General features: G+C 44.5%; 5 protein-coding genes across 8 annotated transcripts; 2 read left to right on the top strand and 3 right to left on the bottom strand.

Moving 5' to 3' along the window:
* Positions 1 to 27: 27 nt before the first annotated feature.
* On the top strand, positions 28 to 3,563 carry LOC115754594 (putative pentatricopeptide repeat-containing protein At5g09950). Its single transcript, XM_030693663.2, has one exon. It carries the CDS (start codon positions 349 to 351, stop codon positions 3,544 to 3,546), a length of 3,198 nt encoding a protein of 1,065 aa, XP_030549523.1. The 5' UTR covers positions 28 to 348; the 3' UTR covers positions 3,547 to 3,563.
* A 701-nt stretch (positions 3,564 to 4,264) lies between these two features.
* Positions 4,265 to 8,318, top strand: LOC115754595 (putative protein FAR1-RELATED SEQUENCE 10). 2 transcript variants are annotated; one of them, XM_030693666.2, is made up of 4 exons: positions 4,265 to 4,639; positions 5,539 to 6,626; positions 6,705 to 7,148; positions 7,256 to 8,318. In XM_030693666.2, exons 2-4 carry the CDS (start codon positions 5,607 to 5,609, stop codon positions 7,868 to 7,870), a joined length of 2,079 nt encoding a protein of 692 aa, XP_030549526.1. In that variant the 5' UTR covers positions 4,265 to 4,639; positions 5,539 to 5,606; the 3' UTR covers positions 7,871 to 8,318. The 2 variants fall into 2 exon arrangements, with proteins under 2 accessions (XP_030549526.1, XP_030549524.1); XM_030693664.2 differs by having other exon boundaries at positions 4,266 to 4,591.
* Positions 8,319 to 12,284: 3,966 nt separating this feature from the next.
* Positions 12,285 to 14,406, bottom strand: LOC115754597. Its single transcript, XM_030693668.2, has one exon. The coding sequence runs from the start codon at positions 14,310 to 14,312 to the stop codon at positions 12,339 to 12,341; it is 1,974 nt and encodes a 657-aa protein (XP_030549528.1). The 5' UTR covers positions 14,313 to 14,406; the 3' UTR covers positions 12,285 to 12,338.
* Positions 14,407 to 15,176: 770 nt separating this feature from the next.
* On the bottom strand, positions 15,177 to 26,333 carry LOC115754598 (tRNA:m(4)X modification enzyme TRM13 homolog). 3 transcript variants are annotated; one of them, XM_048281978.1, is made up of 10 exons: positions 26,150 to 26,333; positions 26,007 to 26,072; positions 25,555 to 25,887; positions 25,224 to 25,482; positions 25,039 to 25,096; positions 24,116 to 24,202; positions 15,923 to 16,045; positions 15,688 to 15,826; positions 15,287 to 15,568; positions 15,177 to 15,256 (listed from the first exon to the last, which is right to left on the bottom strand). In XM_048281978.1, exons 1-9 carry the CDS (start codon positions 26,221 to 26,223, stop codon positions 15,340 to 15,342), a joined length of 1,368 nt encoding a protein of 455 aa, XP_048137935.1. In that variant the 5' UTR covers positions 26,224 to 26,333; the 3' UTR covers positions 15,177 to 15,256; positions 15,287 to 15,339. The 3 variants fall into 3 exon arrangements, with proteins under 3 accessions (XP_048137935.1, XP_048137928.1, XP_030549529.1); XM_048281971.1 differs by lacking the exons at positions 15,287 to 15,568; positions 15,688 to 15,826; positions 15,923 to 16,045 and adding exons at positions 23,222 to 23,503; positions 23,623 to 23,761; positions 23,858 to 23,980; XM_030693669.2 differs by having other exon boundaries at positions 15,177 to 15,568.
* LOC115754596 lies at positions 19,364 to 21,502 on the bottom strand. The gene has a single exon (XM_030693667.2). The coding sequence runs from the start codon at positions 21,428 to 21,430 to the stop codon at positions 19,457 to 19,459; it is 1,974 nt and encodes a 657-aa protein (XP_030549527.1). The 5' UTR covers positions 21,431 to 21,502; the 3' UTR covers positions 19,364 to 19,456.
* Positions 26,334 to 27,489: the final 1,156 nt, after the last annotated feature.

Genomic DNA, 27,489 nt, shown 5'->3' on the forward strand with positions numbered 1-27,489 from the left:
GGTCAATCGAGTTGGTAAAATGGGAGCCATGTCTTGCTGTAAAGGTGAAATCTTGATTCCAAAACTTGTTTGATGTAAGTTCTCGAGTTTAACAAAGTAACTCCTCTAAAATGAATCTCTGATCATGATACAGATGACCTTATTTTGGTGTTGGAGATGCTATGTAATCCTGGCATACTTGTATTGGAAAACATTGCTGCTCTTGTATCTTCGTAAATTGTATTGCACGATCAATGACATAGAAACGACATTGCTTTGAATGAGCGAAATAGTGGCCAAATAAACCCGACGTGACAAAACGTGGGCGAATGACCAAAAGTGGCGCAACGGTTCTAGAATCACAATGCCATGTTTCGCTGTTTGCTGACACGAACTCGCTCCTGCAGAAAATCCCGGCGCGGCTCAATCTCTTCACTCCGCAACGTCGGTACGTCCGCTGCAATTTTTCCCAAAGACGACACTTTTGACTTCGCTCAATTCACCTACCCACCTCATCTATCTCGCGCCTCATCGGGACCATCTCAAGACCGCGTGCCACACCCTTCTTTGCCTGCAAACTCCCAACTCATCGACCATTTGGTCTCTCGTTACTGCGGCTCTCGTTGCCCTAACGATGCCAAGGAGCTTCATTTGCAGTTGTTCAAAGCCGGGTTCGACAATGACTTGTTTCTTTGTAATACCCTTATTAATATCTATGCTAGAGTTGGCGATCTGGGTTCTGCGCAGAAGCTGTTTGATGATATGCCGAGCAGGAATTCTGTCACTTGGGCTTGCTTGATTTCCGGCTACGTGCAGAGTGGCATGCCGGAGAAGGCGTGGGTGCTTTTTAGATGCATGGCCAGGGAAGGGTTGATGCCGAATCACTACGTGTTTGGTAGTGTTCTCCGGGCTTGCCAAGAATACGGGCCATCTGGACTCAGGCTTGGGATGCAAATTCATGGAATGGTTTCGAAGACTTGGTATGCTAGGGATGTGGTGGTGTCAAACGTGCTGATATCAATGTATGGGGGTTGTTTGGGCTCCATAGATGATGCTTTAGGCGTTTTTGATGAGATACATTTGAGAAATTCAATATCATGGAACTCTATCATGTCGGTATGTTCTCAAAGAGGAAATGCAGATTTGGCATTCGAATTATTTGCAAGAATGCAGAGGAATGGTGGTTTGGGGTTCAGTATAAAACCTAATGAGTATACTTTCGGTAGCTTAATTACAGCGACTTGTTCTTCGACTGATTCAAGTTCTTTGCTTGAGCAGATGTTCTCCAGAGTTACCAAATCTGGCTTTATTTATGATCTGTATGTAGGTAGTGCTTTAGTAAGTGGATTTGCAAGATCAGGATTGACTGATCATGCAAGAAATATATTTGGGCAGATGACTGAGAGGAATGTGGTCTCCATGAATGGTCTGATGGTTGGATTAGTGAGACAAAAGAAGGGAGAAGAAGCTTTTAAAATTTTTAGTGAGACGAGGGAGTTAGTTGACATAAATGTTGATTCATATGTGGTTCTTTTAAGTGCTGTTGCTGAATTCACTGTGCCTGATGAAGGGAAGAGAAGTGGAAGAGAAATCCATGCATATCTTATCAGGACTGGCTTAATTAACAATAAGGTTGCTGTGGAAAATGGGCTAGTAACCATGTATGCTAAATGTGGTTCTGTTAATGATGCTAAATCAGTTTTTGCATTGATGAATGAGAGAGATTTGGTTTCATGGAATTCCTTGATTTCAGCCTTAGATCAAAATGGCTGTTTCGATGATACGGTTATGAGCTTCTCAAAGATGCTGAGAAGTGGACTGATACCTTCTAATTTCACTTTAATAAGTACATTGAGTTCATGTGCTAGCTTGGGATGGATTTGGCTTGGCCAGCAAATTCACGGAGAAGGGATCAAATTAGGGCTTGATTTAGATGTTTCGGTTTCAAATGCTCTTCTTGCTTTATATGCTGAAGTTGGGTGTCTTGCTCAATGCGAGGAAGTTTTCTCCTTGATGCCAGAACATGATCAAGTTTCATGGAATTCGATCATTGGGGCATTTTCTGATTCAGAAGCATTAGTTTCTGAGGCAGTGAAGTATTTCTTGGGCATGATGCGGGCGGGATGGAGTTTGAACAGAGTAACCTTTATAAACATTCTTGCAGCTGTCTCATTGTTATCACTTCAGCGATTTAATCACCAAATTCATGCTCTAGCATTAAAATACAATCTCGCTGATGATATTGCCATTGAGAATGCACTTTTGGCCTGCTATGGGAAGTGTGGAGAGATGGACGAGTGTGAACAGATTTTTTCAAGAATGTCTGAAAGAAGGGATGAAGTGACTTGGAATGCTATGATCTCTGGGTACATCCACAGTGAGTTCTTGTCCAAAGCCATGGATATGGTTTGGTATATGTTGCAGAGAGGACAGAGGTTGGACTCTTTCACCTTTGCTACCATTCTTAGTGCTTGTGCTTCAGTTGCAACACTAGAACGTGGCATGGAAGTTCATGCTTGTGGGATTAGGGCCCACTTGCAATCCGATGTTGTAATAGGTAGTGCATTGATTGACATGTACTCGAAATGTGGAAGAGTAGATTATGCCTCCCGATTTTTCCAAAACATGCCCAAAAGAAATGTTTATTCATGGAACTCCATGATATCTGGCTTTGCACGCCATGGACACGGAGAAGACGCTCTAAATCTTTTCAGACAAATGAAGCTATGTGGACAACTACCAGATCATGTGACTTTTGTCGGAGTACTTTCAGCTTGTAGCCATGTGGGTTTGGTCGAGGAAGGTTTTATGCATTTCAAAGCCATGCAAGAAGAGTTTGGCTTGACTCCTAGGATGGAACACTACTCATGTATGGTGGATCTGCTTGGCAGGGCAGGGGAACTCGGCAAAATAGAGGATTTTATCAATAAGATGGCTATGGAACCTAACATTCTTATTTGGAGAACAGTGTTAGGAGCCTGTTGCCGAGCCAATGGCCGTAATAGCGAGCTTGGTCAAAGGGCAGCTCATATGCTTTTTGAGATGGAGCCGCAAAATGCTGTGAACTATGTCCTTCTCTCGAATATGTATGCTTCAGGAGGGAAATGGGATGATATGGCAAAGGCTAGAAGAGCAATGAGGCAATCTGCAGTGAAAAAGGATGCTGGGTGCAGTTGGGTCACGATGAACGATGGTGTTCATGTCTTTGTGTCTGGAGACAGATCTCACCCAGAGAAAGATCTGGTCTATGAGAAGCTAGCAGAACTTAATAGGAAAATGAAGGATGCTGGTTATGTGCCCCAGACGAGCTTTGCCCTGTACGATCTTGAACACGAGAACAAGGAAGAGCTGTTGAGCCATCACAGCGAGAAAATCGCTGTTGCTTTCGTCCTCACGCGAAAATCAGAAAAGCCTATAAGGATCATGAAGAACCTTCGCATCTGCGGTGATTGTCACTCTGCATTCAAATACATCTCAAAAATAGTCGGGCGGACCATAGTGTTGCGGGATTCGAACAGGTTTCATCATTTCGAAGACGGTGCATGCTCGTGCAGGGATTACTGGTGATTCAGCCGCAGGTTGGTACGAGGTTTCCTGGACTCTGGAAACATGTAGATTAGTTGATTGCAGATTATCTCTGGCCTCTTCAGCCCGGATAGTGGGCCGGATGGACCGCAAAGGTGCGACATTTGAAGAGTTTGCAAAGTCAAAATGAGCAGAGCAGAGATGGAAGATGCTCCTCATAAGTCATAGTACATGTAGCAAGAAGATCCAGCACAACTATAGATGTCTACAATGAGAACCGGAGTTGTAAGAAATAGGCCACGAGGCTCAACACATAAAATTCATTTGTATCATAGCAATTCGACAATTCATTCCTACTAGTTACCGTACTTTGCCATCTCCGATTTTGGACAATCTAGTAGGTCGGACCCCTTGGATTTCCAATTGGTCCCTCACGTGATCCATCTCCCGAGACACCGTGTATGCGTTCATCGATATGCCGTCATCCGATTGTTATCACTTCGAAAGAAATTTAAGAAAATTCATAAGGCTCGAGAAAATGCGGACTTAATATGGTGAGATGCTGTTTCCTTTTTGCTTAATTAGCTTGATTTTGGATTAAACGAGGAAAACATTAGTATACATATTTGTCCACGTCATCTTGTCAGCCCGCTCGAGCCAGCTCGGCATTGGGTCTTTCATGGGCCTCAGGGTGGGCTGGTAAGTAAAGTTGGGCCTGTTCCATTGACTTCTCCTCGTACTTCCACGGACGGCGTTATGAACGACAAACCGAAGCAACTTTTATTTTTTTTTTTCAAGAAGACGAATTAACAGAGCAGATGATGGAAATAGCTGATGTCTCTTCCACCTTTGGTACTGTAGTCGTCTCGCAAATATCGATTCCGGGTGTTGTCTGAATCAATTCCTTCGTTCTTCATTTGGGTGTTTTTAATTCGTGAACTCGAATGAGCAAAAGCGACGGACTTGGTTCTGAATTCTGATCGCCCGCTGTGTCTGCTTCCTGAAGTCTGACGATTCGTGTGCTTCCAATTCCAGATTCTGGGGAGGGAAAGTTGACGAATTGGAGTTGGGCAATTCCTTTTCACCGGTACGTGGAAGCTCGAGAGGAACCGCTGCTACTTCTTTACTGTTCAATGTACTGCTTTGATGAAGCTAAAGTTTGTGTTTTTCCGATATTATTTGCCGATGACGGATGGAATGTCGTTCGATGCTTGTGTTACATTTAGGATGATGATGAGAAATGGGTACTTTTGTTTCACATCTTTGTCAAACATGTTGGTTCTTTGTTTGTCATTGGACAGCTTCTTCCAAGTTCAACCATACCCTGTTAAAACTAAGTTGTTCATCTCAGTAGTGTTTGGTCAAGAATAGCTTGCTCTCTCCAATTTCATTTCTCCATGTCTTGATTTTCTGATCGGTAATAAAATTCTTAGCAAGTCCATTAGAGTGAATGATTTGTCTTGAGCATAGAGGAAATAATTTATGCCGCCGAGTTCTTGATTTGGCTTACTTTCATTTGTGTCTGGTGCTCTTTTCTTTCTTTTGCATTGGAATCTGTCCATTTATGTCTTCGCTGAATAAATGCCTACTCTGTCATCGCTCCACTAGTAATGTGACTAATCCCAGACTTTTTGAAAACCAATTATTTTCCTTGTATATCGTGTTTCTCTTTTTCAAGTGTATGTTGTACAAGTGATCGTGTTTTTCGGTCAGATATTTTCTAGACATGTGGTGCTTATGTAAGATATCTCTTCTTTTTTGTTTCATCATGCTATTCTGGGCTGAATGAATGATTAATTACTGAGGCCGCAAAAGAGCAGAGGTTTTCGGATATATGTTAGCAGATACATAGAGGGTTTACATTTTATTCTTGACGTGACATTGTGATAATGATCAGATGTAATAGCAGCTGTTATTGATACTATCTATTTTGAAGTTGGGAAACGGGGTGCAAGTATTACAAAATGTTAACGCTTTAAACAATCGTGTGATTACAAGCCTCGTCTCTTTTTCTCCCAATTTGACTAATTTCAGGTGATAAAGGAAGTGAGGGACAGAAAGTGAAACTGGGAGGTTTTGGAAGACCTCCCAGTTGATGGGAAATGAAGCCATCAGGTAATATATGGATTCGGCGCCAACAGTGTCCATGTGGAGATTGGAAGTGTTACATCAAATCTGATGGAGATGATCTGCCATCGGTGAGCTCCCAGCCTGCCAAGGAGAAGACACTATCATTGCCAACCTCAGAAGCTGTCTTTACTCCTTATGTAGGCCAAATTTTCACGACTGATGATGAAGCATTTGAATACTACAGTAATTTTGCTCGAAAAAATGGATTTTCAATTAGAAAAGCACGCTCAACAGAAAGCCAAAATTTAGGAGTTTATAGGAGAGATTTTGTTTGTTATCGATCTGGGTTTAACCAGCCAAGGAAGAAGGCAAATGTCGAGCACCCCAGGGATAGAAAATCAGTACGGTGTGGATGTGATGCAAAATTGTATCTGACAAAGGAAATTGTTAACAATGCCACACAATGGTACGTTTCACAGTTCAGTAATGTTCATAATCATGAATTATTGGAGGATGACCAAGTTCGTCTGCTTCCAGCTTATCGGAAGATACAAGAGGCCGATCAGGAGCGCATCCTTCTGCTATCCAAAGCTGGGTTTCCTGTGAATCGAATAGTGAAGCTCCTGGAAATAGAAAAAGGGCTGCAACCTGGGCAATTACCCTTTATTGAAAAGGATGTCAGGAATTTTGTTCGAACTTGTAAGAAGACGGTCCAAGAAAATGATGCTTTGCTTAATGAGAAGAGGGAGAGTGATGTGATGGAACTTCTTGAGGCGTGCAAACGTATGACAGAGAAGGATGCCGATTGTGTTTATGATTATACTACTGATGAGAATGAAAAAGTTGAAAATATTGCGTGGTCATATGGACATTCTTCACGTGCTTTCACTGCTTTTGGAGATGTTGTTACTTTTGATACCTCTTATAGATCGATTACCTATGGGTTGCTACTTGGTATCTGGTTTGGTATTGATAATCATGGGAAGGCGGTTTTCTTGGGGTGCGTGTTGTTGCAGGAGGAAAGTGCCCATGCATATTCATGGGCCTTACAGGTTTGTCGAACATAAATCCTTGTGATTCATAAGCACGCTGTTTTCGTATGTCTCCTCATGATTTCTTGTTTTGGGCAGACATTTGTCCGGTTTATGAGGAGAAGACATCCGCAAACAATTTTGACCGATCTAGATTCTGGGCTTAGGGATGCCATTGCTAGAGAGTTGCCCAACACCAAGCATGTCATAAGTATATGGCATGTCCAGTCCAAATTATCTAGTTGGTTCTCTTTGACTCTTGGATCACAGTATGCAGAGTTCAAAGCCGAGTTGGATACATTATGCCAATTGGAGAGCATGGATGAATTTGAACTTAAATGGAATCATGTCATAGCTCGGTTTGGACTTGTTGCTGATAAGCACATAGCTCTGCTCTTCTCTTATCGGGCTTCATGGCCATTGTCAATGATTAGAGGAAATTTTGTGGCTCGTGCCATGACAGCAGAGTATTCAAAATCAGTGGATACATTTGTGAAAAAGATACTAACTTCTGAGGCTTGCTTGCACATGTTCTTTGAGCTGGTATGGTTATTTAAAGTGGTCATGTCTCATGCTCTCTGTCCTTTTTATGTTATCGCTTTCGAATTTGCTAATTCAAATTGGTTGTTCTATTTTCTGGACTTTTTCAGGTTGGAGTAGCTTCTAGGTCTGTAAATCAAGCTGCTGAAAATCTTCAGTACGTGCATATGAAAACATGCATGCCCATTGAAGAACATGCTCAGAGTATTCTCACTCCTTATGCCTTTAAGGTCTTGCAGAATGAAATGATTCTCTCTCTGCAATATGCGATGACTGAAATGGCCAATGGATCATATCTTGTGCAGCACTTCAAAAAACTGGATAGAGAGTGTCTCGTAATTTGGACACTGGAAGATGAGCTCATACGTTGTTCCTGCAAGGAATTCGAGCATTCTGGATTACTATGCAGGCACTCAATTCGAGTTCTCGTGGCAAAGAACTACTTCCAACTCCCTGAAAAGTATTTTCCACTTCGTTGGCGGCTGGTGAGTTCTTTAGTCCCAGTGGATGATGACAATGTTCCAAGAAGCAGCAATGATTGCGTCCAAGCCTTCAATTCATTAGCTGCGTCTTTATTGACTGAATCCTTAACATCCAAGGAACGGTTCAATTATGTTAACCGAGAACTCAGTAGTCTGATTGATCGTGTTAGGGATATGCCGGCTGATGATGACTCTGCTGCAAATATGGCACTGAACAATGTGAGTGAATCTTTTCAATGTTAACGGTGCCTTATACAGTTGATGATATAAAATTACCTGGTCAATCCGCGTGAGGGGTCTCATCACATTCTAAGCGGAAAGCTGTGAAGGCGCAGGTGAGAAATGGATGGGAAACATTCTTTTTTGAGGCTGGTTGAAGGAATTGATCTGGCAAGTTGTAGTTTTCCGATAGTACAGAATTAACAGTTGGAAATTTTTTTAGGGGGGCCTCCACTGTGAAAAGTCTATGGGAATTTAACTGGCAATGTCCGGGTCGACGAGGTGACTGTCTTGCACTAGTCGGTGTAAATGCACTTGTACATTGCACGTGCGAATTTTAGCGGGAAAAGAGAGAGACGGTGGATCTAAACGGCCTACTCAGTTGTACATATCCATACTTTGTGTGACAATATACTGGAATTCTTAGTTTGCTGAAGCCTTTTCATGGATGCATATCGCCGATTCTTCATGATGCCGACTATCCGATACGGTTTCATGAACTCAGGTGATCAAAAAAAGGAAAGTATGGTGAAAATCACACATACCCATTTCGCATCAACTCGCGGACTTTGAATCTGAGCAATCAAAATGTAGACAGTCTTGGCGTGTGGCAGAGTCAAAAGAACTATAAATTGTCGCTAACCGGAAGACCTGTAAGTCAACACAGAAGTTGCGTTGAAGTTTCTTTCTCATTTCGCGGTGTAAGCATAGGGAAAAATCTTTGCGTTCACACAGCAGGAAAAAGGAGGATTCGGACATAGCTTCGTACAGTACACGGGAGACCAAGACCGAAAGACATCTAATAAAAGAACAATTTTTTTGTCTGAATGAGTGTGACAAGTTGTTTCTTTATTGTAATGTTCTTAAAGCAGCTGGGAAATACTACCGTCTAAAGAACGAACACTATATAGTTGGTTGCCAGAGTGCTCTGGCTTTCCACCAATGAAAAGAGATGCTTCAGAGCATGTCTCATGAAAGAAAGATGGAACATTATACATGATAGTATGACATGTAGTTCAACGATCTCGAGCTAGAGCGAAAATTTTCACGGACGCTTATAATGATATCGCATTGGCCGAACCACGCATCTTAGCCTTCGGTTAAGATCGATTATGAGCCATGGTTCGATGTCGATAAAGAGATGAAATGTTGGTCCAAAGCAAAAATAAATCACAGTTGTAAATGCAGAAGCTTCTCTGTAGATATATTCCATAATATCCCTTTTAGACCAAGACAACCAAGAAGGCTTGTGAGCCACAGTCCTCCAAGAAGAAAAAAAATCTAGGCAAAAGAAAGTACGTTTTTAGAACTTCCAAATTACATCTGGTATTAGGGAGCTACAAGATTTCGACATCGAAAAGTTCTCCTTTCATTTTCTTTATGAATTCGTCGCATTTTCTGTTCAATTCGTCTATGCTTAGCTCCCCATGTGCTTCGCCGTCGTCACCATTGTCGTCGTCCTCGATAACTGCTCGATCAATGATCATCCTGAGCTCACTTGGTTGCTCTTGCATTGCCTGTTCAGTGATCAAGCATTCATCTCTGCTCAACTCATCCTCAATTTCATCATCATCATCATAATCATGACTCGTCACAGTAATAGCCAGCTCACTTCCTTGTTCTTGAACTTCATCTGTCTGAATCAAGAACTCTCCCTTGATAGCCATTGGAAGCATTTCTTCAGCATCTGTTGTTCTTCTTCTCCTTCTCTCCATCAGTCCATTCGAGATATCACCACCATCTCTGTCGAACCGAGGAACGATACGCGCGGTCTGTGGACCAGAAGGAGCAACGCCAGACCGTCCGGTCTCGATCAGGCCGGAGCTCCTGACGATGATCACCAAGATCCCGTTGCAGAGCAAGAACATGTAGTTCTTGCTGGGGGTGTGGATGAGAGACTGCAGCTCTGCGAAATACGCAGAGAAATGAAAGCTCCCGAAGGAGTGGAAGCAAAGATGGACGAGGAGAGGCGAGAAGAGGAGCAGCAACATCCCGGTGAAGATTGAGACTGAGACCATGATTTGGATGGTTCTCCTCTGGAATTTGGAATCAGTGGACAGGCTCGGACATGGGTTGTGATCTTGGTGATGCTTCACAAGCTCCATTAAGAGAAGAAACGATTGGAGAGAAGGAGATGATGCAACAAGATGGGAAAGTGCGTGGCTTTTGGCTTGCATTTACACTGAGTGCATGCATCGCCCTTGTTTATATAGGACTCAAAAGTCATCAGGTCAATCTCGAGGAAAAAGTGAAATAAAGAACCGGTCAATTGAAGGATAGATTCGACCAAAAAAAAAAAAATTGAAGGATAGATGAATTTTACATATCTAACCTTGCTTGATTTTTTGCGGCATGTTATTTTATATTTTTTTACTTGGTACAATTTTTTTTTGTCAAACATGGTAATATAATCGACTCACAAGAGCTATCGACGGAATGCCTGGTGAGCTCATCGATCATGAGTTTTCGATGGGCGGACTCTAGGTGAAGTATATGATGCATGGCGATGATCGATCAAACTCTAAACATGCACAAAAGTTGAAGATCGATCGAAGTAGGTTCCATCGACCGAGGGATAGTCGTAATTAAAGAATTGGGAGCAGTCAAGATACTTAGAAGTTCTTGGGGAGAAATATTAAGATGTGATAATGAAAATGAGCATTTAAAGATACATCACGAATCAAAGAAAAAAAGCATTCAAACAGCGCGTACAAAAATCACGAGCAATCAAGAGACGACAGGAGAAATCATTAGGGGTTTGCCCTAGTAGCCATCCTTCTCACTTGAAAAGGGAGAGGTAGGGATTTCGATTCCCCACCTTCTCGGGGAGTTGAAGATGGAGACAAGTGAGTGAGGAAACGAGGTTTCGTAATCTATACAAGGCACATAGCGCACACAGTGTGGTTTGTATAATAGAATATGATAGAATATAACTATACTTAAAAAAAAAAATGCTACAAGAGAAGACAATAACATATTAGACTTTAACCCTGAATATAAATAAAAATAATCATTCGTCATAGATCGGGTTTCTCGATTCCAGCACTTCACTCTCTTTGTAAAAGCTTTTTAGTGGCATATTGTAAGCTTTTGTTTTGGCTACGCACTCTAGTCATCTCCATTAATTTTAGTTTATTGAATAAGTACGACTTCCGAGAATGTAAGCTATCCGTTCCAAATGCAATAGAAGTTTCAATCAATTTTTTTCACAAAATCCTTCAAGCTTCAAGGCATGTTATAATTCATTTGCCCTTTGAACTCGAAATCGACTTTGACAGTTCAATTGGTCATCAATCATCCTCAATCGAACTTTAATTACTAGTCGAGATCATTAAAAAAGAAAAAAGAAAAAAAAAGACACCGGCATTTTTGACATGAATTATGAAATTAATTTGACCGTGACAAAAGCTGATTACTGTGATTAAAAGTGGAAAAGTCCCCATTCTTGAAATTCACCAGGAAAGTAATCATGTCGAGCGACTTGGGCCGCGGCTGGAGGTCCAAACATTGAAGTGGTCTGACAAGGCTGTACGTGTTAGAAAGAATGAGTCAATGGTCTTTCGTTAGTCACAAATTTCACGCGGTTAGATCGGAATCGGACCCGGGTCTGCCATCCCGCCCTTTAGCCGCCAGGCCGGTGGATACTCATGACCTATTTAGTAACAATTCTATTTTCGATAACAAATTTTAAATAAAAAATAAATTTTTCTAATTTTGTTAGGAAAAAAGCCATCAAAAATCCTAAACTATGCCCGCTGTGATACATTTACCCCAAACTTTTATTTGTGACGCAAAAAACCCTAAACTTTTACGTATGTGACACATTTACCCCAAACTTTTTGTTATGACACTAAAAACTCCAAACTTATATTCGTGTGACACATTTACCTCAAAATTTTGAGGTAAATGTGTCACATGAATATAAGTTTGGGATTTTTTATGTCACAAAAAAATATTTTGAGGTAAATATGTCACACAGGTATAAGTTTAGGATTTTCAATGTCACAAGAAAAAGTTTGGGGTAAAAATGTCACGAGTAGAAGTTTGAAATTTTTGGTGTCACAAAAAAAAAGTTTAGGCTAAATGTGTCACAGTTGGCATAGTTCGGGGTTTTTGGTGATTTTTTCCCATTTTGTTAATGAGAATAAATAAATAATTTTTTTTCACTTCTTATTTCTGTTTCAAATCTGTTCTCTATCATCAATCGAATCACTGTTTGCGACTCAGAAAATACATTTTACATGCAACGAATATTGTAAAGAGACAAATTCCACGCATCAAATGATTACCAAGCGATCTGCTATCGAGAATAGAAAAATTAATTGATGTTACCAAATAGATTTCTAAATTCACGTCTTTATTCTTTTACAATCCCGACCCCAAAATCCACAAAAAAATAAAAACAAGATTTAAGCCATTTATTTTCATTTTGGCCTTCCTTTCTTGATTTTTCTCCACGCCACTCGGCATCGGCCCATTTTAGTATTTCTCATCAAATAGCGCAAGATATCCACAGGGGCTCCTCAAACTGCCCTCTCAGCTTATCCTCGTCACAGCCATCACCGCTGCCCGATCTCAGATCACTGGGGCCCGCGTCGTCCGTCGGGTGCCACGCGGGCGTCCCATTCTCGAACCCGTTCCACGTCAGCCTCCGGAGCCCGCTCCCGTCCAACCTTGCCACGTATAGCTCCCCGTACGGCTGGAACTGGTTGGGCAACGACACTGGCTCCGCCGTCACGCCGCCCAAGTTCGCCGTGAACAGCAGCCACTCCCCGTCCCTGCTGAAGCACACGTGATTGATCCTCTCCCGTTCAACCTCGGGCGACCCCGCCGGTCCCGCCACGTGTGCCCTCTTCAGGTCGGACCCGTCCGGTCTAATGAGATAGATGCTAAATACGCTCACATCGTCCGGGTTGTGCCGGTTCGAAGAGAAGGCTATGAGGTCACCGTTGGGCGACCACGACGGCATCGTGTCGATCCACGGTCCGTCCGTCAGCTGACGGATCCCACCGCCAAACTCACCGTTCGCGGCGTCGACGATGTACAAGTTCTTGTGGCCAGTCCGACCGGACCGGAACACGAGCCACTTGCCATCGGGAGAGCACGAGGGGAAGGCGTTATTCCCCGAGTCCTCCCTCGTGAGCACCTTCAAGTTACTTGTGACGTTGCCCTCCGGACCGGATAAGTCGAACTCGATCCGAGCAATCTGAACCGTCGTTTTCGGCGAATCGAAGATGGGTCCGATCGAGGTGTACACGACGTTTTGCTCGGTGGGGCTCCATGAGTTGTAGAACGCGGTCCGATCCTTAATCAGCGTCCACCGCCTCGATCCGTCCGACTGAACGATCTTCACTCCGCCGTTGACGTCAGCCTCGAAGTCGTGGTTGAAGGCTATGAGCTGCCCGTCAGGGGAAGAAGAAGGGAACGCGCCGTTCAGTCTCAGCATCCGGAGCCCCCTGATGGGCGACGCGACCGGGTCGAGATTGGGGACCCTTGACTCGCCCCCAGTCGACTCGCCTCGGAACCGGTGGTACCCGATGTACCGTGACCCGGCAGACACGAAAGGGTTGTAGTGGTGGAAGTTCGGGTTCAACGGTTCGGTGACGGGGACGAAGGACTCCGACCCGGCGTCGAAAATCTCGATGTGCCGGAAGCTCTTGCCTCGCCGCCGTGTCGCGACGGCGATTTTGTTGGAGCCGGGCATGGCGGCCGGAGTGAAGCAGTGGACCCCTGGAGGAGTGACCCGGGTCGGAGCCAGCGGGAACCCAGAGGAGTCCGTGTCTGGGGCGAATTCGAATTCGACCCGGAAAATGCTCCACCACCCGTCCTCCGCCTTCCGGTGGAAGTAGACGACGGAGTCGCCGGACCAGGTGGGCCAGCCCCCGGACTCCGCCACGACGATGCGCTCCTTCGGCTCGGATTCCCGGAACACGACGATGTCCGTATTCAGGGCGTGGAACTCACCGCCCCAATGGCGCGACCCATAGGACGCGACAGCTACGAACTTTCCCGACTGCGAGACCGCCGGACTGTAGTCGACGGACCCGTACGGGGTCAACCTGGCAATTTGGCTACCCTCCAGGTCGGCCGAGTAGAGAGCGGACCAGCTCGCGAACGGCTTGTTGGGCTCCTCGTGAGCCGAGATGAAGTAGAGCCGACCGTCCCTGAGGACGGGCCGATCGTGGAAGAGGCTGCCCGGGGCGGAAGGCAGCAGGTCGGGCTGGGAGAAGCCGGATCGGGCGAGGTAGACCCGGGGGCAGCCGGTCCGCTCGGAGACGAAGACGACGGCTTCTGGGCCATCGTCGCCCTCGTCGCCGGCGGAGGCGAATTGGGCGTTGTAGTTGATGGAGAGGCCGTCGGTGAGGCGGCGCTCGCGGCGGGAGGTGAGGTCGAGGGAGAAGACGTCGAAGCCGTAGTAGGGGCGGCCGACGGTGGTGAAGAGGACGGTGCCTCTGGGCTCGTCCATGTGATAGAAGGAAGCGAGCGACGGAGTTGGTGAGCGAGATAGTTAGTGAGAGAGAGCGAGTTGCGGAGGGCAGTGAAGATGGTGGTGGGCCTGGTGGCTGTAGTGGGGTGGAGCTATATAAAGAATCGGCGAGTGGATAGGTTTGATCATGGCATGGCTTGGTTGACACGACTTGCGTCACTTGGAAGATCAGGGGGTGTAATTAAATTATTAAAAGGAGGAAAATTTCGGATCGGATAACGATGGGGGAAAGCGAAATCGGAACAGGAAAGCTTTAAAGAAATGTATCCGCTGTCTTCAACTGCCAAGTGCTTCTTTGGGAAGAACCACGGCGAAGAGGGAGACCAAGTGAAGAGTGCCAGAACGATTTGGAATTTTCCGTTGATTTGTGTCTGCGGACAGAATGGCTGCAGACGTTAACCGTCGATGTTCGCCTTGTGTTTCTAGTTCGAAAGTGAGAATGGCAAATCAATAGAATTCATGGTATCGAAATGGGAATTTTGCCTTGCACCTTTGGAGTGTTTTCTAAGAGTTAGTTCCTAGAACACGTATCTCCGACTTCTCGATAGTTGTCGGGTTAAAACCTCTTTTAAGTAGATGGAAGAACGATAGACGATTACGATGAGTTAGGACGAAAGAATTGTCCCAGAAGAACCCAACACTTAGTTTTAACGGTTGAGAAAGTTATCAATCATGAGGATCTCAGTGAACCACCTTTGTTACCAGAAACAAACATGATATCCATCGAAGACTTGGGAACATTAGCCTTAGCATTAGCCTCTATTGGGTCCAAGCTGAGGTGTTCAAGTTGGACTCGACCCCAGATACATTGGTCCATCAACTCAGTATCAGGGAATCTAATCGTGAAAGCGCGTTCACATTCAAAAACTTCAAACTCTGTAGTGTCTGTTCTCAGACCAAAAGTTTACACATTCCTCAGCAAATCCAACGACATAAATCCCTTGATTCAAATGAAGAAGTAGAAGATACTCCCATGATTCCACAATTGAGATGTAGACAGAATTCATCACAATCCAGTTTGCCTCTTGGCAATCAACGAATGGTTCTCCGGCGAGATGTTTTGGGGAACGTATTTGACAAGTTGCGCGTCCAGTCCGCGTCCCTTCAGCCACATTAGTCTCCCGATGTCGATGATCTGCTTGCACATGAACCCCAGCACAGCCCTTTCTACTGCTTCCATCTTTCCGTTGGTGTCTTTAACAGGGGTCGCATCCTCTCCATCTTCTTCCTTCTCACTTAAGGCAAAAAGTACAGAGACTTGCAAAATAATAGTGTCGATTCGTAGGGTCAATGTTACAATCAAAGATGTTAATCGCGATCGAGCAATTGCAAGTTAAGAGTTTCAGATGATTACATAGTTGGAAGATGAGATCTTGGATCCTTGACATCAGAAAGATCCGAACCGTGATCAGCATCCACTGCCCAGCTGGTAAACCATGTGATGGCATGGAACTCTTCCTTCTTGATACCCAAATTTGAGAAATATCTCTTATCTGGAGAGAGAATTCGCAAGGTCAGCTTTAACCGGTCAATCATACAAAAACATGCATCTTAAAAATGAGCAATCTGAAAACAGAATGATAGATTACTTATGTAGTGTTTCCACTGGCAAAGATGATGGCAACATGTTGCAATAGCTAGGCCTTGAATGGGGCATTTCTGAACATCATCAATCATATTTCTTTCTAATAAGCAACATCTTAGAGTCAAATCTGCACCAAGAGTTAGATCAGGTTTATCATGTAGAAACGTTGCTTCCTTTAAAAAGCTGATAAAGATGAAGAGTGACTATGAATCCATCTTCATGTTTCTTGGGCTGGCATTATCTGAAAAATCTTTGCGTTCACTTAGCAGGGGAGACCAAGACCGAAAGACTTCTAATAAAAGAACAATTTTTTTGTCTGAATGAGTGTGACAAGTTGTTTCTTTATTGTAATGTTCTTAAAGCAGCTGTGAAATACTACCGTCTAAAAAACGCACACTATACAGTTGGTTTCCAAAGTGCTCTGGCTTTTCACCAATGAAAAGAGATGCTTCAGAGCATGTCTCATGAAAGAAAGATGGAACATTACACAGGATAGTATGACATGCAGTTCAACGATCTCGAGCTAGAGCGAAAATTTTCACGGACACTTATAATGATATCGCATTGGCCGAACCACGCATCTTAGCCTTCGGTTAAGATCGATTATGAGCCATGTTTCGATGTCGATGAAGAGATGAAATGTTGGTCCAAAGCAAAAATAAATCACAGTTGTAATGCAGAAGCTTCTCTGTAGATATATTCCATAATATCCCGTTTAGACCAAGACAACCAAGAAGGCTTGTGAGCCAGAGTCCTCCAAGAAGAAAAAAAATCTAGGCAAAAGAAAGTACGTTTTTAGAACTTCCAAATTACATCTGGTATTAGGGAGCTACAAGATTTCGACATCGAAAAGTTCTCCTTTCATTTTCTTTATGAATTCGTCGCATTTTCTGTTCAATTCATCTATGCTTAGCTCCCCATGTGCTTCGCCGTCGTCACCATTGTCGTTGTCGTCGATAACTGCTCGATCAATGATCATCCTGAGCTTACTTGGTTGCTCTTGCATTGCCTGTTCAGTGATCAAGCATTCATCTCTGCTCAACTCATCCTCAATTTCATCATCATCATCATCATCGTCATCATCATCTTGACTCAGCACAGTAATCGCCAGCTCACTTCCTTGTTCTTGAACTTCATCTGTCTGAATCAAGAACTCTCCCTTGATAGCCATTGGAAGCATTTCTTCAGCATCTGTTGTTCTTCTTCTCCTTCTCTCCATCTGTCCATTCGAGATATCACCACCATCTCCGTCGAACCGAGGAACGATACGCGCGGTCTGTGGACCAGAAGGAGCAATGCCAGACCGTCCGGTCTCGATCAGGCCGGAGCTCCCGACGATGATCACCAAGATCCCGTTGCAGAGCAAGAACATGTAGCTCTTGCTGGGAGTGTGGATGAGAGACTGCAGCTCCGCGAAATACGCAGAGAAATGAAAGCTCCCGAAGGAGTGGAAGCAAAGATGGACGAGGAGAGGCGAGAAGAGGAGCAGCAACATCCCAGTGAAGATTGAGACTGAGACCATGATTTGGATGGTTCTCCTCTGGAATTTGGAATCAGTGGACAGGCTCGGACATGGGTTGTGATCTTGGTGATGCTTCACAAGCTCCATTAAGAGAAGAAACGATCGGAGAGAAGGAGATGATGCAACAAGATGGGAAAGTGCGTGGCTTTTGGCTTACATTTACACTGAGTGCATGCATCGCCCTTGTTTATATAGGACTCAAAAGTCATCAGGTCAATCTCAAGGAAAAAGTGAAATAAAGAACCGGTCAATTGAAGGATAGATGAATTTTACATATCTAGCCTTGCTTGATTTTTTGCGGCATGTTATTTTATTTTTTTTACTTGGTACAATTTTTTTTTTGTCAAACATGGTAATATAATCGACTCACAAGACCTATCGACAGAATGCCTGGTGAGCTCATCGATCATGAGTTTTCGATGGGCGGACTCTAGGTGAAGTATATGATGCATGGCGATGATCGATCAAACTCTAAACATGCACAGAAGTTGAAGATCAATCGAAGTAGGATCCATCGACCGAGGGATAGTCGTAATTAAAGAATTGGGAGCGGTCAAGATACTTAGAAATTCTTGGGGAGAAATATTAAGACGTGATAACAAAAATGAGCATTTAAAGATACATCACGAATCAAAGAAAAAAAGCATTCAAACAGCGTGTACAAAAATCACGAGCAATCAAGATACGACAAGAGAAATCACTAAGAGTTTGCCCCAGTGGCCATCCTTATCATTTGAAAAGGGAAAGTTAGGGATTTCGATTCCCCACCTTCTCAAGGAGTTAGAGATGGAGACAAGTGAGTGAGGGAACGGGGTTTCGTAACCTATACACGGCACATAGCGCATACGGTGTGGCTTGCATAATAGAATATAATAGAATATAACCATACTTAAAAAAAATACTACAAGAGATGACAACAACATATCGGACTTTAACCTTGAAGATAAATAAAAATAATCATTCGTAATAGATTGGGTTTCTCAATTCCAACACTTCACTCTCTTTATAAAAGCTTTGTGGCATCTTGTAAGCTTTTGTTTTGGCTACGCACTCTAGTCATCTCCATTAATTTTAGTTTATTGAGTAAGTACGGCTTCCGAGAAGGTAAGCTATCCGTTCCAAATGCAATAAAGTTTCAATCAATTTTTTCACAAAATCCTTCAAGCTTCAAGGTATGTTATAATTCATTTCCCCTTTGAGCTCAGAAATCGACTTTGACAGTTCAATTGGTCATCAATCATCCTTAATCGAACTTTAATTACTAGTCGAGATCATTAAAAAAGAAAAAAAAAAGACGTGGGCATTTTTGACATGAACTATGAAATTAATTTGACCGTGACAAAAGCTGATTACTGTGATTAAAAGTGGAAAAATCCCCATTCTTGAAATTGACCAGGAAAGTAATCATGTCGAGCGACTTGGGCCGCGGCTGGAGGTCCAAACATTAAAGTGATCTGACAAGGTTGTACGTGTTAGAAAGAATGAGTCAATGGTCTTTCGCTAGTCACAAATTTCACGCGGTTAGATTGGAATCGGACCCGGGTCTGCCATCCCGCCCTTTAGCCGCTAGGCGCGTGGATACTCATTACCTATTTAGTAACAATTCTATTTTCGATAATGATTTTTAAATAAAAAATATTTTTTTAAAATTTTGTTAACAAGAATAAATAAATAATTTTTCTTTTTACTTCTTATTTCTATTTCAAATTTGCTCTCCATCATCAATCAATCAAATCACTGTTTGAGACTCGGGAAATACATTTTACGTGCAGCGAATATTGTAAAGAGACAGATTCCGCGCATCAAACGATTACCGACTGATTTGCTCTCGAGAATAGAAAAATTAATTGATGTTACCAAATATATTTCTAAATTCACGTCTTTATTCTTTTAGAAACCCGACCCCAAAATCCACAAAAGATAAAAACAAGATTTAAGCCATTTATTTTCATTTTGGTCTTCCTTTCTTGATTTTTCTCCACGCCACTTGGCATCGGCCCATTTTAGTATTTCTCATCAAATATCGCTAGATATCCATAAGGGCTCCTCAAACTGCCCTGTCAACTTATCCTCGTCACAGCCCTCACCGCTGCCCGATCTCAGATCACTGGGGCCCGCGTCGTCCGTCGGGTGCCACGCGGGCGTCCCATTCTCGAACCCGTTCCACGTCAGCCTCCGGAGCCCGCTCCCGTCCAACCTTGCCACGTATAGCTCCCCGTACGGCTGGAACTGGTTGGGCAACGACACTGGCTCCGCCGTCACGCCGCCCAAGTTCGCCGTGAACAGCAGCCACTCCCCGTCCCTGCTGAAGCACACGTGATTGATCCTCTCCCGATCAATCTCGGGCGACCCCGCCGGTCCCGCCACGTGCGCCCTCTTCAGGCCGGACCCATCCGGTCTAATGAGATAGATGCTAAATGCGTTCACATCGTCCGGGTTGTGCCGGTTCGAAGAGAAGGCTATGAGGTCACCGTTGGGCGACCACGACGGCATCGTGTCGATCCACGGTCCGTCCGTCAGCTGACGGATCCCACCGCCAAACTCACCGTTCGCGGCGTCGACGATGTACAAGTTCTTGTGGCCAGTCCGACCGGACCGGAACACGAGCCACTTGCCATCGGGAGAGCACGAGGGGAAGGCGTTGTTCCCCGAGTCCTCCCTCGTGAGCACCTTCACGTCACTTGTGACGTTGCCCTCCGGACCGGATAAGTCGAACTCGATCCGAGCAATCTGGACCGTCGTTTTCGGCGAATCGAAGATCGGTCCGATCGAGGTGTACACGACGTTTTGCTCGGTGGGGCTCCATGAGTTGTAGAACGCGGTCCGAACCTTAATCAGCGTCCACCGCCTCGATCCGTCCGACTGAACGATCTTCACTCCGCCGTTGACGTCAGCGTCTAAGTCGTGGTTGAAGGCTATGAGCTGCCCGTCAGGGGAAGAAGAAGGGAACAAGCCGTTCAGCCTCAGCATCCGGAGCCCCTTGATGGGCGACGCGACCGGGTCGAGATTGGAGACCCTTGACTCGCCCCCAGTCGACTCGCCTCGGAACCGGTGGTACCCGATGTACCGTGACCCGGCAGACACGAAAGGGTTGTAGTGGTGGAAGTTTGGGTTCAACGGTTCGGTGACGGGGACGAAGGACTCCGACCCGGCGTCGAAAATCTCGATGTGCCGGAAGCTCTTGCCTCGCCGCCGTGTGGCGACGGCGATTTTGTTGGAGCCGGGCATGGCGGCCGGAGTGAAGCAGTGGACCCCTGGAGGAGTGACCCGGGTCGGAGCCAGCGGGAACCCGGAGGAGTCCGTGTCTGGGGGGAATAAAAATTCGACCCGGAAAATGCTCCACCACCCGTCCTCCGCCTTCCGGTGGAAGTAGACGACGGAGTCGTCGGACCAGGTTGGCCAACCCCCGGACTCCGCCACGACGATGCGCTCCTTCGGCTCGGATTCCCGGAACACGACGATGTCCGTATTCAGGGCGTGGAACTCACCGCCCCAAGGGCGCGACCCATAGGACGCGACAGCTACGAACTTTCCCGACTGCGAGACCGCCGGACTGTAGTCGACGGAGCCGTAAGGGGTCAACCTGGCAATTTGGCTACCCTCCAGGTCGGCCGAGTAGAGAGCGGACCAGCTCGCGAACGGCTTGTCGGGCTCCTCGTGAGCCGAGATGAAGTAGAGCCGGCCGTCCCTGAGGACGGGCCGGTCGTGGAAGAGGCTGCCCGGCGCGGAAGGCAGCAGGTCGGGCTGGGAGAAGCCGGACCGGGCGAGGTAGACCCGGGGGCAGCCCGTCCGCTCGGAGACGAAGACGACGGCTTCTGGGCCATCGTCGCCCTCGTCGCCGGCGGAGGCGAATTGGGCGTTGAAGTTGATGGAGAGGCCGTCGGTGAGGCGGCGCTCGCGGCGGGAGGTGAGGTCGAGGGAGAAGACGTCGAAGCCGTAGTAGGGGCGGCCGATGGTGGTGAAGAGGACGGTGCCTCTGGGCTCGTCCATCGGACAGGAGGAAGCGAGCGACGGAGTTGGTGAGCGAGATAGTGAGTGAGAGAGTTCGAGTTGCGGAGGGCAGTGAAGATGGCGGTGGCGGTAGTGGGGTGGATGTAAATAAAGAAACGGCGAGAGTGGATAGGGGTGTGCAAACTTGACCGGACCGGCCCGGACCGGCCGAGTTGGTCCGGTCTTTGAGGTTGATGGTCCGGTCCCCGGTCTCAATAAATGGGACTGGTGATTGGGCGGTCCGGTCCTCGGGTTTCTTGTATTGGGGGCAGACCGGGCCAACCTGGACCGGACCGCCAATAATATATAATTATTTACATATAAATATATACAATTGCAAAAAAAAAATTGAAAACAAAACAAAATATTAAAAGTCTACTGCCCATTTTTTTCCAACCTTGTACGGTCGCACTCTCCTCCTCAAGACTCTCTTTTTAGTCTTATTTTCCATCTTGTTTTTGGTCATCTTTTCTCTCTGCAGGCTTTTTTGAGTGCGGTTGGTGATGTTTTTATCATGTAATGGATGGATTTGGTATTGAATTCGAACATTTTGGTCAAGTTCGTCGATTATAAAAGTCATTGCGAGTCGCTATGTTTTTACCATGGCATAGTTTATTAAGTTGACTAGATTTTCAATAGTTAGTGGTCCTACTGGGCCGAGATCGAGACCGGACCGGGACCGGCCCGGATCGGAACCGCCGTTCCCGATCCGGTCCTTGGTCTCGAAATATTGGGGACCGGGACTACAGTCCGGTCCCCGGTTCCATGCCGGTATCGGACCGGCCTGGACCATGCACACCCCTAAGAGTGGATAGGTTTGATCGTGGCATGGATTGGTTGACACGATTTGCGTCACTTGGAAGATCTGGGGGTGTCATTAAATTATTGAAAGGAGGAAAATTTCGGGTCGGATAACGATGGGGGAAAGCGAAATCGGACCAGGAAAGCTTTAAAGAAATGTTTCTGCTTCTTCAACTGCCAAGTGCTTCTTTTGGAATTTTCCGTTGATTTGTGTTTGTGGACGGAATGGCTGCAGACGTTAACCGTCGATGTTCGCCTTGTGTTTTTAGTTCGAAAGTGAGAATGGCAAATCAATAGAATTCATGGTATCGAAATGGGAATTTTGCCTCGCACCTTTGGAGTGTTTTCTAAGAGTTAGTTCCTAGAAAACGTATCTCCGACTCCTCAATAGTTGTCGGGCTAAAACCTCTTTTAAGTATATGGAAGAACGATAGATGATTACGATGAGTTACGACGGAAGAATTGTCCCAGAAGAACATATTGCTGCCCCCAACACTTAGTTTTAACGGTTGAGAAAGTTATCAATCATGAGGATCTTAGTGAACCACCCTTGTTACCAGAAACAAACATGATACCCATCGAAGACTTGGGAACATTAGCCTTAGCATTGGCCTCCATTGGGTCCAAGCTGAGGTGTTCAAGTTGGACTTGACCCCAGATACACTGGTCCATCAACTCAGTATCAGGGAATCTAATCTTGAAAGCACGTTCACATTCAAAAACTTCCAACTCTGTAGTGTCTGTTCTCAGACCATGGAAGGCTTGGGAACATTAGCCTTAGCATTAGCCTCAGCCTCCATTGGGTCCAAGCTGAGGTGTTCAAGTGGGACTTGACCCCAGAAACACTGGTCCATCGACTCAGTATCAGGGAATCTAATCTTGAAAGCGCGTTCACATTCAAAAACTTCAAACTCTGTAGTGTCTGTTCTCAGAGCAAAAGTTTACACATTCCTCTGCAAATCCAACGACATAACTCCCTTGATTCAAATGAAGAAGTAGAAGATACTCCCATGATTCCACAATTGAGATGTAGACAGAATTCATCACAATCCAGTTTGCCTCTTGGCAATCAACAAATGGTTCTCCGGCGAGATGTTTGGGGGAACGTATTTGACAAGTTGCGCATCCAGTCCGCGTCCCTTTAGCCACATTAGTCTCCCGATGTCGATGATCTGCTTGCACATGAAGCCCAGCACAGCCCTTTCTACTGCTTCCATCTTTCCGATGGTGTCTTTCACAGGGGTCGCATCCTCTCCATCTTCTTCCTTCTCACTTAAGGCAAAAAGTACAGAGACGTGCAAAATAATAGTGTTGATTTGTAGGGTCAATGTTACAATCAAAGACGTTAATCGCGATCGAGCAATTGCAAGTTAAGAGTTTCAGATGATTACATAGTTGGAAGACAAGATCTTGGATCCTTGACATCAGAAAGATCCGAACCGTGATCAGCATCCACTGCCCAGCTTGTAAACCATGTGATGGCATGGAACTCTTCCTTCTTGATACCCAAATTTGAGAAATATCTCTTATCTGGAGAGAGAATTCGCAAGGCCAGCTTTAACCGGTCAATCATACAAAAACATGCATCTTAAAAATGAGCAATCTGAAAACAGAATGATAGATTACTTATGTAGTGTTTCCACTGGCAAAGATGATGGCAACATGTTGCAATAGCCAGGCCTTGAATGGGGCATTTCTGAACATCATCAATCACATTTCTTTCTGATAAGCAACATCTTAGAGTCAAATCTGCACCAAGAGTTAGATCAGGTTTATCGTGTAGAAACGTTGCTTCCTTTAAAAAGCTAATAAAGATGAAGAGTGACTGTGAATCCATCTTCATGTTTCTTGGGCTGGCATTATCTGAACAAGCATTCTAATCACCTGTTGCCGGACCACAGAGATGCTTGCCAATAGCCAAGAATGGAGATCCCCGTAAAGACTCGACAGCATGCAAATTTAAATCCTCAACTGCAAAAGAAGCAACTCCAATGTAATCTTGTCCATTTCACATTTCAAAGCGGTAGCAGTGATGATTGAAATTAAATTATGCATATCTCTAAAACTACACACTGAAGTCAATTCAAGAAATTGCCTACATGGTCAGCATATCTGGTAGAGTTGTATACTAGTTCACAAAATCTTAGCAACTAAACAGCGAAACAACTCTCGTCAGATTATTAGCATTCAGTATTGGTCTCTGAATGAATGACAGAATGGTAGAGGCATCTCCTTTCTGACCGGTTATAAATCAGCTCGGACCAGAAATACCACTCTAGAGTTATATACAGAAAACAATACGGCAAACTTCGATTGAAGACCTTCTAAAAAGAACTTCACTGTAGGGTGTGACAATTCTGCAATAAAGCTAATATCTGTCGCCAGGGACATGCCTTCAGCACTAATCAATTATGCGGTGTAATTATTGCAACCATAGCTATAGCCTGGCTAGCAAATACTAACGAAGGACAACAATCACTCACACTGTGAAGACATCTCCGTCACCAACAATAGCCATAGCCTAGCTAGCAAATGCTAACAAAGCAAAATAATCCCTCATCATAAGAAGGCAACTCCCTGTCATGAAACAATAGATTTGCAATGTAGATGCTTCAATTAGTTGGTTTTATATGAGCGGAGCATACATCAAGAGAGAATTAGATGCTCCGCTAAAATATTAAACACTATAATCAAATAAATATTCAATGAATCAGTTTTCCTGGCAGGCTAAAACGTGAAAGCACTACTGATTTACCAATAATTTCGGGAAATGCAATCTAGGATACTGAAGAACTTGAAAATCTTACTGTCAATTCTCAAGCGCTCTAATAACAAGCTCTCTTTTTGTCGCAAGGATCGATCAGCCTAGAAGTAGCATTTGAATGACATAAAACAACAAATAAAATGCAGCTCAAGACCAGGCAGAATCTGAAAAAAGTAATTGAAGTTTCAATGGAGACAATGTACTGTTCTAATAAAACTCAATACTCACCTTAAGCTTGTATGCCTTCCGCTCAACCAAGAAGACTCTATTAATCCCATAACAGTCAGCAAGCATTTGCGTCAAATAACCTCTTCCTGCTCCAAACTCAACAACGGCAGGAACATCATTCTTATTTTCATCATTCACACATTGTCCCTCATTATCACACTTATCCCTCATATCAAATCTCTTCAAAACCCCATGCTCCACCATGTTCCCCAGAATCGACGCCTGTTGCATCACATGTTTCTCCTGAAATGGTAATTTTCTGCAAAGAACAACTCCTATCACCATTGAGTGCACGCATGATAGCAAAATAACTGAGAACATCTCAAGATACCTATCAACTTGTCCCTTGATCCAGATGTCACAAGCATCTGTGACCTTGAACGAGTCTCTAATATCCCCGCATGTAGACTCGTGCAGAGACTTAATCTTGTCAATCAGACTACAAAACTCCGGCACACTCAGACCATACACTGCACTCCTCTTCATCTCCGATGAAACATTATCCGGATGCCCCAGCGACGAATTACTCAACGGCACACCATCCTCGTCCTCATTACCAGCATTGATACCCTTCTGGTAGAAAGGTTGCAAGGACAAGGACTGAGTTTGTTTGAGCAAAGGGCATCTCTTGATGTGCCCTTCCAAGTTATCTTGAAGCACAGAGCTTCTCAGACCAAGCACGCAAAGCCCAACAAAAATCAACAGCAAGAAGCATAAAAAAGCGAACTTGAACATATACTCATTTCAAAGACACAAAAGGGCAAAGGGGAATGGAAGATTTACTGAGATGGGTCGAGTGGGCATGGTATCCACTGAGCATCGGACCTCGGAGTGTGATTGCCACAGAACCTGGTGATGAGCATTTCTTGGCAAAATCAGTTCAAATTGAAGAGAAACCCAAGAGAAAGAGAAGATTCAGAGCTTACGGTGAATCGTTGAGAGGGGTGTTGGCGCAGAATCTGTTCTTCTTGGGCAGCCAGAACTTGCAGCGAGCCGCCATCGGAGCTTCTCGGTCGGTTTCGGCGACTCTCGGGTAGTTTAGCGAGGCACCTGCGCCTTTTGAGGCCGGATTAGGAGCAAGTATCTTATAGGTAAACGGCCCAAATTGTCCTCGACTTCGGTCTAATACGTAAATAGGTACATGAACTTCAAATTATATAATAAGGTACTTAAATTTTAGCAAATGTGCAATTTCATGACAAAAATTTTAATTTATTTAATATGATTTCTTAATTTTTGGTAAATGTTTAATTTAATCCGTGAACTGTATCAAAATTGTTAATGCCGTCCCCGAACTTATATTAATAAAAGAAAAACATTGAACATTTCTCTACGATTCGATGACTAAATTAAATATGTACCAAAAGCTGAGGGATTTAATTGAACAAGTTAAAAGTTCATGGATAAAGTTAAAATTCATGGATCAAATCGCATATTAAGCCAAAATTTAAATATTATATGTGTGTTTTTTGACCAAAAAATATATATATACACTGTTTGTGTCATTCCCTATCTTATACTATAGGTAAAACACACTTTAGTTATGCGACGAAAATTTCATCCTATTTTTTGACGGGTCACTTCAACCGTGTGTCACTTCTACAAAAATCGTTTAAATTTTTGTAAATATTGAAAAAAGGGAGCGACAAATAATAATGACAAATCATCAAATAATGGACAAAATAGTAATTGAATCCAATCCGAACTTCGTCGTGCGATTGATACGAGGGTCATTTAGTAAGTTCCGCGACAACAACGTAGACATGCTGGCTCTGCCCTCGCAACAAAACTGAATTCGGCATTGGCAAGGCACAATGACTCGACCGATCGGGAAGAATTGCCGGGGGGGAAAACGTCGGAAGCTACTTCACGTTCGTTTCGGGGTGAGATTTGATTCGTCCCAGTTAATCAAGTCAAGACGCTCACGTACATCTCCATCATCCTTGAGTGGATCCTACATCTCTATTGTCGAGAAAAAAGGCAAAGAGTGGCTTTTGTGGTTTTGCCTCAATCGATTGCTCGTTCCCGCGTTGTTCTGAGCGCGACCTGTCGCTAGCGTGGAACGATAATGAGCCGATAGCCTCGTGTGTATTCTGTCAATAAAAAGCCGTCAACTGCTGTATAATTTCATTTCACCGACCTGTGCGAAGCACGGATCGATGATGCAAGAGTCGAAACTCCTATGATTCACCTCCGTCGCGAGATGTTACTATACGACCTTATCCGGCGATAGCCAACCGAAAATAACGTGATGTCTACCTTCCCC

Source organism: Rhodamnia argentea, chromosome 1 (assembly GCF_020921035.1).
Source record: "Rhodamnia argentea isolate NSW1041297 chromosome 1, ASM2092103v1, whole genome shotgun sequence".
Lineage (NCBI taxonomy): Eukaryota > Viridiplantae > Streptophyta > Magnoliopsida > Myrtales > Myrtaceae > Rhodamnia > Rhodamnia argentea.